Raw genomic sequence first — 11218 nt, forward strand, 5'->3', positions numbered from 1 at the left:
TTCTTAAAAGGCTCAGCCAAAAGGATGCACCAAACCCCTCACTGCCACCAAGTATGCATTCAGTAAAAAATACCTCAGGAGACCAAAACTGGTCAATCAGTGGCTCCTCAGGCTCAATTGATAATTGTGTAATAGTTTGAGAAAAGCTCTTCTCCTGGTCCAATGTCTTGGAGAGCAATCAGAACGACACATCTCAGGGGCCTGCAGATTGCATGGTGGAGGAATTTCAGATACTATTATGCACATGCACTTGCATAACACACACCAGTTTTTCTTTCTTTAGGTTCCAATAAGTTAAGGTTTAAATATGTGACCTATTTGACAATAATGAGCTAGTCAAATTATCAAACTTAATCCAATCTGTGAGATTGTAACAAGTATTTGATTAAACTTCTCACCTCTGTATCTCATGACAGTAGTTTATGTTTGGAAGATACTGTTTAAATTCTATAGGAAAATCTTCAGGTACGTCAAATTCCTGATAGCATACATTGGCTGCTTTATCTGATGGAAAAATAAGAGGAAAAATATTGAAAAAGATGAGATGTACTAATATTGGTGCAACTCTCAGTTGATGTATCTTTTGGATTTATTTACATAAGTCATCACTCGCATTATTTATCATAACAGAAATCCTGTTCAGATGCTCTAAATATTATATGGAGATGTACAATTTCCCTCTATGTAAAAGATAGGTCCCAGCATTCACCCAAACTGCAGATTAGAAGCAACACTGGTAGCTTGATAGCAGTAAGCCAGAAGTTAATCTCCCATAAAGTTGTATCCCTGGAGAACTCAACATGATGGTCTTTAAGGTGCCCGAATCTAGTCTATGAAAACTTCTGTCTCCTACTTACCAGGTGAGCAATTGTTAACATATTGCCCCACTGCCAGTGGATTCTGCAGACCAGTTGTAAGCCAAAATACATCACTCATTTTCAAAGGACCAATCTGATCTCTCTTGCTGCATGACCTGCAAAAAACTTACAGCGTTAACTAAAAACCCCATTTTGACAGCTTCTTGAGCAATCGTATCTTTTCAAAGCAAACACGTGTGCATTCACACCCCACAAATTAAATTCATTTGCTAAGACTATGCTACTCATTACCTACATCCTATTCAGCACCCGTAAGTAGCAAATACAGTTTGATCCTCTACAGAACTTGAGACACAGCAAATCAAACGCTGCCCATTCAGCTGAATACACAGCACATATGTTCCACTTCAGATTAAGGAATGGTTGTCAAGCATCTGCCAGACTTTCATACATAGCTGATGGGCTGCATTTAACTTGGTGGGTCTTGCACATCCGAGCTATGTGCCTTCATTTTTGGTAACGAAGAAGGTTTTCGCTCATGTCTAAGGAAGGGCTGTGATGGCAAGGATGTTACTTTGCAGCAGATATTTGCAGATGCAAAGAATACCTGCCAGACATTTAATATTTAAACAACCAAGAACTTGTGCTTATCCAGACCACCATTCCATTTGGTTGCAGCAGAGACTGAAATGGGGCAGCAAGGCCCACTCTTATCAGTTCTGCTGAGAAACCAGCGTCATTTGACTCCTTTTCTTCCTAGACTGCAATAAGATGTAAATTAAGAGTTTATGTCCAATTTTGCTTGTTTTCCTCCTCCCTCCTTATCCCCTTTTCCTTTTGTGTCTTGTCTTTTAAATTGCAAGCTTGAGGGCAGGACTATCTTGTTTGTTATTGATCTTTTTCAAACCACTCTAGGAGCCTTTCCAGGGTAAACATGCTATAAATATACAGTGGTGCCTCGCAAGACGAAAAGAATCCGTTCCACGAGTCTCTTCGTCTAGCGGTTTTTTCGTCTTGCGAAGCAAGCCCACTGACGGCTTAGCGGATTAGCGCTATTAGCAGTTTAGCGGCTTTTCGGCTTAGCAGATAAGCGGCTTAGAAAAAGGGGGGGAAGGGGGGGAAACCGCAGGAACTCGCAAGACATTTTCATCTTGCGAAGCAAGCCCATAGGAAATTCGTTTTGCGAAGCACCTCCAAAACGGAAAACTCTTTCGTCTAGCGAGTTTTCCATCTTGCGAGGCATTCGTCTTGCGGGGCACCACTGTATAGTAATGTGTGAATTTCTGGAACAAGCACCACACCTATATTACCTGTGTAAATCAGTGGAGTCCTTTCCAAAGCACAAAACTTACCATAGATGAGACCAGCACATCAACAATTGACACATTATATTGTTAGTGAGTATACAGAGAAGGAAGTGATTCTCACATCTGCAAGCACTGGATACAAATCAACATCAGCCATAAAAAGCAGTGCACATCCCACTACTTTGTTGTAGTTCAAATTTGTGCAGACCTGGAGCTTCTGCTTTTCTGTTAGCTTCCAAATTGTAAGTAAATATTGAGTCACGGAACAGTGGAATATTCTACAGTAATAGTAGTACAGGTTTTGTCAAAGATGGTTTTATGGACCCATCTTATTGGCAGATGGTCTCCCACCTTCAAGGTTAACTTCTTTCAAATGTTAACAAAAGTCATAGGGAAATAAGACAACCACTTGTACATTCCCAATATCAAAGCTGTGCAACTGCAAAAAAAAAAAAAAGGTTATGTTCTACAGCCAGAAAATAAACTCACCCCCAAATCTGTGGCTAACATTTTATTCCATATAAAAACCTGAAACAGACAACTTCCAGGTTCTTTGGTTTTACTTAAAAACACTATTAGAGAAGTACAAAGGGTGAAACCTTGGGGCTGACTTTTTTTTATTAAGGACCTACCTGTATATAACTTTTGATATTCCTTTGTCATTCCCATCAATAAGCACCCCATCTATACATCTAAATATAAATGGATTGCCAATGGACTGGAAAAATATGGGCTCATACTTTTCATAGACTGTGCCTGTGTGAGACAAAAGTGGCTATTTTAGATTTCAGCTAATCACAATCAACAAGATGGGCAGTCTCAAGCAACGCACAGAGTAGATACAACCATTTTCTCACATACAAAAGACTGCAAATCACAAAACTCCTTCAGCCTGATGTAAAGATCAAGCTTTCTGGGAAAAGACAACAGTGGGTGGGTGTAGAATTAGTACCATTTAAAAAAAGATGACAAAACTTCAGTATCCAGGATGGCTAAATATTGCTTTCTCCCCCCACATGAACCAAATGTATGGTACTTCTCTTTGCATCCGCTGGCCTGGGTTTAGGTATCTGCAAGAAAGACCCTTCCTGTGGTCCCAACAACAGACGTGGTCCATTGTGGCAGTTGACATTGGCTAGGACTCTCTGTGTGCAGGATTTCACCTGCGGAGCTTCTTCCCTCTGGATGCATGGATCTCTCTTTTATCGTAAGTTTAAAACATCCCCCCCCCCCATTTCATTCTTTCAGGCATTTTGGAAAGGAATGTACTGGTATAGTGGAATATTAATGGGTTTTTAAAATCACCTTATGCTGTGGGTTAGGGTTTTGTTTATTTTGAACCTTCCTGGGATCTAGCAGGATGAAGGGTGGTCTAAAACCATAGGAAATACATTTATGGTTAAATAGCAATTTGAAACCAGATTCATACAGTCCAAGTTTAAGAGTAACTACTACATTGCTCTCTCTCTCTCTCTTTCTTACACCTGAAGGAGCGTCTCCACCCCCTTTGTTCTGCCTGGACACTGAGGTCCAGCTCTGAGGGCCTTCTGGTGGTTCCCTCACTGTGAGAAGTGAGGTTACAGGGAACCAGGCAGAGGGCCTTCTCGGTGGTGGCACCCGCCCTGTGGAACACCCTCCCATCAGATGTCAAGGAAATAAACAACTATCTGACTTTTAGAAGACATCTGAAGGCAGCCCTGTTTAGGGAAGTTTTTAATAAGTGATGTTTTAATGTACTTTTAATCGTTGTTGGAAGCTGCCCAGAGTGGCTGGGGAAACCCAGCCAGATGGATGGGGTATAATTAATTAATTAATTAATTATTACTATTACTACAGTGGTACATCGGGTTAAGAACTGTCTTTTCTGACAGGCCTCTTGAGCTTTAAATGGGTTCAGAAGAGCAGAACAAAAAGTGTAACTTTTTCTAGCATGGAGGTGCTTGAATGTCCCTTGCTGAATGTCATCCTGGCATGCAGCTATAAATGACAGAGTGGCCCATAGCTGTCAACGTTTCCCTTTTTTAAAGGGAAATTCCCTTATTCCAAATAGGATTCCTCGCCAGCATGCCTTGTCATAAATAAGGTGACAACTTTACACAGACTGAAACTAAACTGCTAGAAATAGGCACTAGGGGGCATTAAAGAGGAACAGGGCTCCTGTACCTTTGACAGTTGTGTAGAAGAGGGAATTTCAACTGTCCTCTTTTCCCTCTGGCCAACCCAACAGTTCTGAATAAAAGTTTCAAAGCTTTCTGGCTCGGGTTTGCCAGATTGCCTCATGGTTTCAATGGTTTCTTCTCAATCACAGAACATAGAAATCCTCTTCTAAGGATTCATGGTGATCAGCCACAGCTCAGTGACAGAATGCATGCCGCATGCAAAAGCTCCTAGATTCAATCCGTGAGAGCCCTCTGCTGAGACCCTGGGGAGTTGCAGTCAGTCAGTGGCTGCATTGCCATGTAATGCTGAACCATAAGTATGGTCTGTTAAACCATTATGCAAAGAAAGCTGTCTTCAGTTGTGGTTTGTCAGAGCTAACACTAAGCCAGCCACTCCATGTTTTGCTTCCTCAATGAAGGAAAGGCGACACAAACTAGGAGTATTTGGCCAGCATGCAGCTTGTGCAGGATGTTTTAACAAACAATACTTTTATGGTCCAGCGCGACATGAAAACACAGTCAATTATGATAACACTGATTAAGACGGGCTAATGATCTGACTCAGCAAAAAATGAGATCATATGTTTATGTATTTGTAAATACATTCTTTCCATACCAGGATACATAGATACAACTGCTCCTTTGGGAACAAAACCTTTCGTTACAAAGACTCCTGTTCCAGCAGAAATAAGTGAGCTGTGCCTTCGAGTGACGCTGAATCCTAAAGTGTGAAGGAGAACGTCTTCTGGATTGAAGATGATTTGATTCTGACGGCTGTCATCAATTGTTTGGTTTGTCTCAGGCTGAGCTTTCTGCAGGTCCAGGTATTTAGATTTAATGTTTGGAAGAAAGCTAAGAAGAAATGTTTGTCTCCTCAAGTCGTTTACAAATAAAGCTGTGAAAGTTTTCAGGAGTGTTCGAAGTACATCTTCATCAGAAACCGTTTTGTCTTTAGAGCCTTCTGGTACAAACCGCAGAGTTCTGCAACAGTCCAATAAACAACAGAACTGAGACATTTTGGAATGTTGTAAATGAGAGTTTGGAAACTGTAGCAAACACTACTTGCTTGCTTTTCAAACTGTTTCAAACCACTTACAGTTTTATTAAAAACCCTGGCCATCTTTTATATTTAAAAGTCGTGCATATTTTTGATTAAATGTGCTAAACATGAAGATTGCTCTATATTTCTAGATTGGCTGTACATACACTGATTTCTCTGTGTCCCAAGAGGCTGATTGGCTGGCATGGCTCACTGTTCCTGGTTGCCTTGGAAGTAGTTTAAGGAAGTAGCAGTAGAGAATCAGTCCTACTGACAGCACAATTGAAATGGGAAAGGAAAGGAAGCGCTAACTGTCTAGCTAATTCTTATGTATAAGCCTCTACTGAGCAATGGCCAAAGGAGATGATAAAGTACAGGTGTTTTCCACACTACATGAAACTGATTCTTCTAATGAGAAGAATCTGTAGGTTCTTTTTCTTTTAAGCAAAAGGTGAAATCTCTCCTAAATTAAGACAACCGAAATAACAGAATAATAAATGTTTCTTGCATGAATACAAGGCTGTGATTCATTAGAAGAGCTGCACTGAGATCATCAAACCACAAGTATTCAGCTTGCGATTTTATTAGTTCCACCAGAGAGCCAAGAATCAATTTAATCCTTTATTCATTCCATGCATCTGCTTATTATTACAGAAATGAGAGAGGGGGAAAAGACCAATTACACCTAATCCACACTGTACCCAAAGAAAAATAGCTCCCTATATGATATATTCACAAATATTTCACTTCTAGTCTTAATTGCTTATTTCCCTTGAGAAAATAGTTCATAGCCTCTTTGAATGGGATGTCTTCATCCATCATATATACGGGGTCTTGAGGGGCACAACAAAATTCCTATTGGGTAAATTGTCTGGGGTTTTTTTTTTGAAGAAAGTTTACATGAGAACATTTAGCTCTGGTGGTGGAGAGAGAAATACATTGAAAAATGAAGTTTTATACAAAAAACAGTTAATCCAGCTATTTAATTATCAGCCCATCACATTATATTATTTAAAATGTAGTAAAGCTGTTGTTTCAACTGCTCACAAAGCATGACAGAAACCTTCCGTCTGCAAATGTCAGAAGAATTTTTTGCTAGGTTTTGGCTCCCTGTTTCTTCTTCTGCATTATACAACATTGCAGAATGAAATTACCATATTTTTCTGTGTATAAGACTAGGTTTTCCCCCTAAAAAATAATGTCCAAAATTTGGGGGCGTCTTATACACGGATAGATCTCCCCCCCATTTTGTTAAATTGGAGTCCCCCAAAATAGGGGGCGTCTTATACATGGGGATGTCTTATAGACAGAAAAATACACTTATGTCACAGAAATGTTCATTTTAAGGTTGCCAAATGACCAGAAATTCTGCCTGGTCTGCTGTCCAGCTCTTAACTTCTGCAGACATTCCCAAGTGAAGCTTTTCATGGTTCAGAGATAATAATCATTACTGTAGCACATAAGGCAGAAAAGGTACTGAAAGCAACATATGCAAGATTACCCACAGAACACAAGAGACCTCAGCACTACCCAATCCAAACAGCAGTCAGCATGGAACTTCTATGCCAAACTCTTGCTTCTATAACTGCTGCTAAACTGATGTGGTTCTAGTGGCTTTCAAGGTGGTGGCCATGATAATATGCTCCAACTGGGCTGATTTACCAAGGGACAGTCTCTTTTACCCCATAGTAAATGTCTCTGGCAAGGGATGTGGGTGGCGCTGTGGGTTAAACCACAGAGCCTAGGACTTGCCAATCAGAAGGTCGGCGGTTTGAATCCCCGTGACGGGGTGAGCTCCTGTAGCTCGGTCCCTGCTCCTGGCCACCTAGCAGTTCGAAAGCATGTCAAAGTGCAAGTAGATAAATAGGTATTGCTCCGGCGGGAAGGTAAACGGCATTTCCGTGCGCTGCTCTGGTTTTCCAGAAGCGGCTTAGTCATGCTGGCCACATGACCCGGAAGCTGTACGCCAGCTCCCTCGGCCAGTAAAGCGAGATGAGCGCCGCAACCCCAGAGTCGGTCACGACTGGACCTAATGGTCAGGGGTCCCTTTACCTTTAAAGGTCTCTGGTAAAGCAGTTACTACATATAGACTTTGAAGGATGCCTTTTTAAAAAAAATATGTGTACATATGTCCAATCGAGTTCATTTTTGAACTATTCTGTAGAAGTCAAACCTCTGAACAGTCAGGACGTCATCTTAACCCTAGCACACATGCACAAGAAGGCTAATACAAAATGTCAACACACTGCTTCACTTGCACCAACACCACACCACCCAACAGGAAATGTTGCGGAAGGCGTTTGCAGGCATCCTTGGGCAGCCCCCACTGCTGATGCCTGCCCTCATGCCTCATGGGAAGCGATTCATTATGGAAAGTATGACTTATTATTACTTCCACTACTAGTAGTAGTACTCCAAGCAACATTAGGTGCCTAGGTCAAGCCACCATTATAATTGAACCACAAATCCTCCAAAGTAGTCCCATCCTGGGAAATTTAGACGCCCGTTTGACGAAGCTGCCTAGCGCCGGTGCAAACCCCAGAAGAACAATCCCACATAGCCTAAAGGAGCTGCTTGCGGGTCAATGGGGAAGGGTAACCGCTTCTTAGGGCAGCTCAGAGGATGGGCCAGCTACGCGGATTTCCGCAGGCATGCCAGCAGCAGTCCCCACAGTGGCCATTGCCGCCAGGGATCCGCGTTGCTTTGGCCATTGCCCCGGCTGCGGAAGAACCCTGCACGCGCGCCCTCGCATCCTCACGTGCAAGAGTTCGCCCCGGGTTCGCCAATGCGAACGCCGCCTTGTACTCCACGTGAAAAGGCTGGTTTCCGGGCAACACCGCCGAACTTCTGGCTTTTCTTTTACTTTTTTGCCACAAGTGGCAGAGAGACCTCTCGGTCGCCTCCTTCTCCCGCTCTGCCCTGAATGTAGACCAGGCGGGACGGAGGGCGAGAGAGGAAGAGCCCCGCCGCCGCCGCCGCCGCCTTCACCTGCGCTTGTGGCCGAGGTTGAGCGCGATCCAGGGCACGAAGCGGTACTTGTAGGCCTCCCAGCGCCTCCACAGAGCCCTCAGCATGGCGGCGGGGCGCGGGGGGGGTCCCTTTCCCCGGGTAAGAGCCAGGCTCGGTTTCTTGCTCGGCCGCAGGAAGGGCGGCGGAAAGGCGAGGGGGGGCGCCTGCTGCCTGGCCGCCGCCGCCGCAGCTCCTCCTCCCCGAGGTCAAGCGGCGCTGCCCCCTCCAATCGTCGTCGGCAGGCGAAAGTATAAGGAGCCTGCCTTCACACGCGTGTCTCCTGACCCGCCTCGCAGCACTTCTGCAAGCGGATTATAACCCCATCCTGCAACGGATGGGCCAAAGTAAATTCGGGCGTCAGGAGGAGTTTGCCTGTAATAGCTGCGCAAGCAGCCGCCGAAAACCTTATCAAGGACGGGCATGGAAGCAGCAGCAGCAAACAACCAACCAACCATTCAGACGACACTCATTGAAGAGAGTTTTGAATCCGCGGAGAGAAACCTGCCGGTGGAACCAAATGTACCCCGGGCGCAGTTTCGCAGGGGGACGTTTTAGGGAGACGGAGTTTACTTCCGCTTTAGGCGCTCAGGCAGCCTCCTAATGCGCCTTCTTCCATTAGCTTCCAAGGCGGGGATTTCAGGACAGTTCAGAAGGGCTCCCCTTTTCCTATTGGTCGCAGATTGGGGCAGCACCCTTGGGAGAGTAAGTTACTTGGGAGAGTAAGACCCACTGGACTTGTCATTCTCAAGCAAATGTGCACATGGCTCGGGCTGCACCTTGCAGCCAGCGCAGTGGGTTTTTGGGAAGTTTTAAAAGCCACGCGGGAACAGCATGTATACACCACATAGCTGTCAACCTTCCCTTTTTTTTTGCGGGAAATTCCCTTATTCCAGCGCTGCTTCCCGCTGCTATCCCGGATTGTTAGATATCCCGTAGACAGGTGATATCCCCAGGACAGGTGAGGCTGCTGGTCCCTTATTTTCAAATCTGAAAATTGACAGCTATGATACACCACGGATGGGAGAACTTGCGCCCCCCCCCATGTTTTTGGATTCCAGCTTCAGCCCCAGCCAGCAGCATCTCCCAGGTCCTGATCCAACTTGCCAACCCCTGCACCACTCCCCCTTGTGTGGCTGCTGAAAGATGGGCATTTAATTGATATCTAAGGAGCTTCAGGTGCCATTAACCATGGGATCCTCCTCAGCCTACTGAGATGGGTATTGGGGACACAGTTTTACAGTGGTTCTGGCCCTAACTCCAGGTTTGGTTTGTTTTCTTTTTCAGCCTCCTGCTAGTTGTCCCTGGTGTGTGTGCACATGCTGGAAAGTACTCTCTTGTCATCCACAAGAAGCCTTTCAGAGCAGTCATTAGATTTGGGGGAAGCTGTCAGTATTCTGCTAATACCCAGCTCTTTTTCTGTAACATCTGAATGAGGAGAGGCTGTGCAGCCCTGATGATGGGCTGGATTTGGACCAAAAAACCTGAGTCCAAATTATGGCAAGGGAGAAGTGCTGTGAGTGAGCAGTCCCAAAGTCTGGATTATTCCTGCTTTGGACAGGATCATACTCCTCCTAAAGGTCTGTAGGCTGATAAGACAGCTGTGTGTTTCTGAACCAGGATGGTTTGGCCACTGTTCTCCATGTGCTGGTAACTGCTAGAATGGATTACTGCAATGCCCTCTGTGAGGTTGACCCAGCAGCTGTAGCTAGTGCAAACTGTAGTTGTTTCAACAGCTCCCTGGGGCAGAATGCCACCATATTATGATGCCGTTGAAAGAATTAACACTGGCTGCCAATTAGGTACTAGTTCTAAGTGTTTGTACTGGTTTACAAAGCCCTATACAGATTGGGACCAGGACACCTAAAATAATCTCATACCTTATATACCCATCCAATCACTGCACTCTGCAGGATAGGACCTGCAGACACCATCTCACTAGGAGGTCCATTCCATACCTTGTACAAATCAGGTTTTTATTGTAGCAGCACCTACCATTTGAAATCATCTATTTGCTTATCAGGTGAACAGTTGTTGATGCTTGTTGGGCCATCTTTTTTCAACAAGCCTTTTCAATGGATTGTTTAATCTTGTTTTTTAAGTACTCATTACAAGAAAAACTTAGTTCCAATACACACAATCATGTATTATGTATAAATGATGTTACATTTCATATGATGGGAGTGCCCATCAGGTTTTGCCACATCACCCTCCATGAATTCAAAAGAACACTCTGCACTATTCATGATCCTATGTGCTGGGTATTCCCTAGGCAGGTATATCTAAGGAACCCACTACTGTGTGTTGAGTGGCAAAAAGAGATAGCATGTCACTCAGTCTAGTGGAGGATCTAGCTCTCAACTGGTTTATGTTCTCTTCTGAAGTCTGCCTAGTGAGTCTTTTAAAAGCATTTTAAATAGATTGTTAAGCAGCTGTAAGCAGTGTTCCAGTAGTTCTATTGTATAACAATTCACCAGATCCCAATTCTGTGTCCCAGAATGTTTAATCTGGCAGCATAACAGTGACTGTGGGTACAAATAGCTGTTGTGGAACCCTAATTCAATGAACAAGAGATATTATAAAAATTATGCTTAGTAAATTGTGCCCTTAAGGTTTACACAGACAATGAGTATAATGAAGGAGAATCAGAACTGAGCAAGATAGCTCCCTTGAGCTTGCCTACTGTGAAGTGTTCATGCTGCCAAGAAATAGAGTAGAAAGGGATTAAAATACTTATTTACAGGCATTTTTCAAACTATATAAACAGCTGCAAAAAGCTGGCTCTAAAACCTTGTGTTTGATTGCTGACTATATTGTAAGGAAAATACATGTGTACATGAATGCCAATGTATTTGTTAAACTCAGTTCATTACCATAAAGGAAGGCAGC

At 43.8% G+C, this 11218-nt stretch overlaps 1 protein-coding gene across 1 annotated transcript in view; it reads right to left on the minus strand.

Annotated features, from left to right (window-relative positions):
- Nucleotides 1-9158, minus strand: part of SETD9 (SET domain containing 9) — a 10672-nt gene extending 1514 nt beyond the window's left edge. The window contains exons 1-6 of the mRNA XM_079995807.1: nt 8312-9158; nt 4901-5265; nt 2758-2881; nt 858-973; nt 399-504; nt 74-201 (exon numbers count right to left, since the gene is read on the minus strand). Coding sequence (XP_079851933.1) covers nt 114-201; nt 399-504; nt 858-973; nt 2758-2881; nt 4901-5265; nt 8312-8397 — 885 coding nt within the window. The 5' untranslated portion in view covers nt 8398-9158 and the 3' untranslated portion in view covers nt 74-113. The remainder of the gene's footprint in view (nt 1-73; nt 202-398; nt 505-857; nt 974-2757; nt 2882-4900; nt 5266-8311) is intronic.
- Between the last annotated feature and the right edge of the window lie 2060 nt (nt 9159-11218).

Source organism: Podarcis cretensis (assembly GCF_951804945.1).
Source record: "Podarcis cretensis genome assembly, chromosome: 11".
NCBI classification, from domain to species: domain Eukaryota; kingdom Metazoa; phylum Chordata; class Lepidosauria; order Squamata; family Lacertidae; genus Podarcis; species Podarcis cretensis.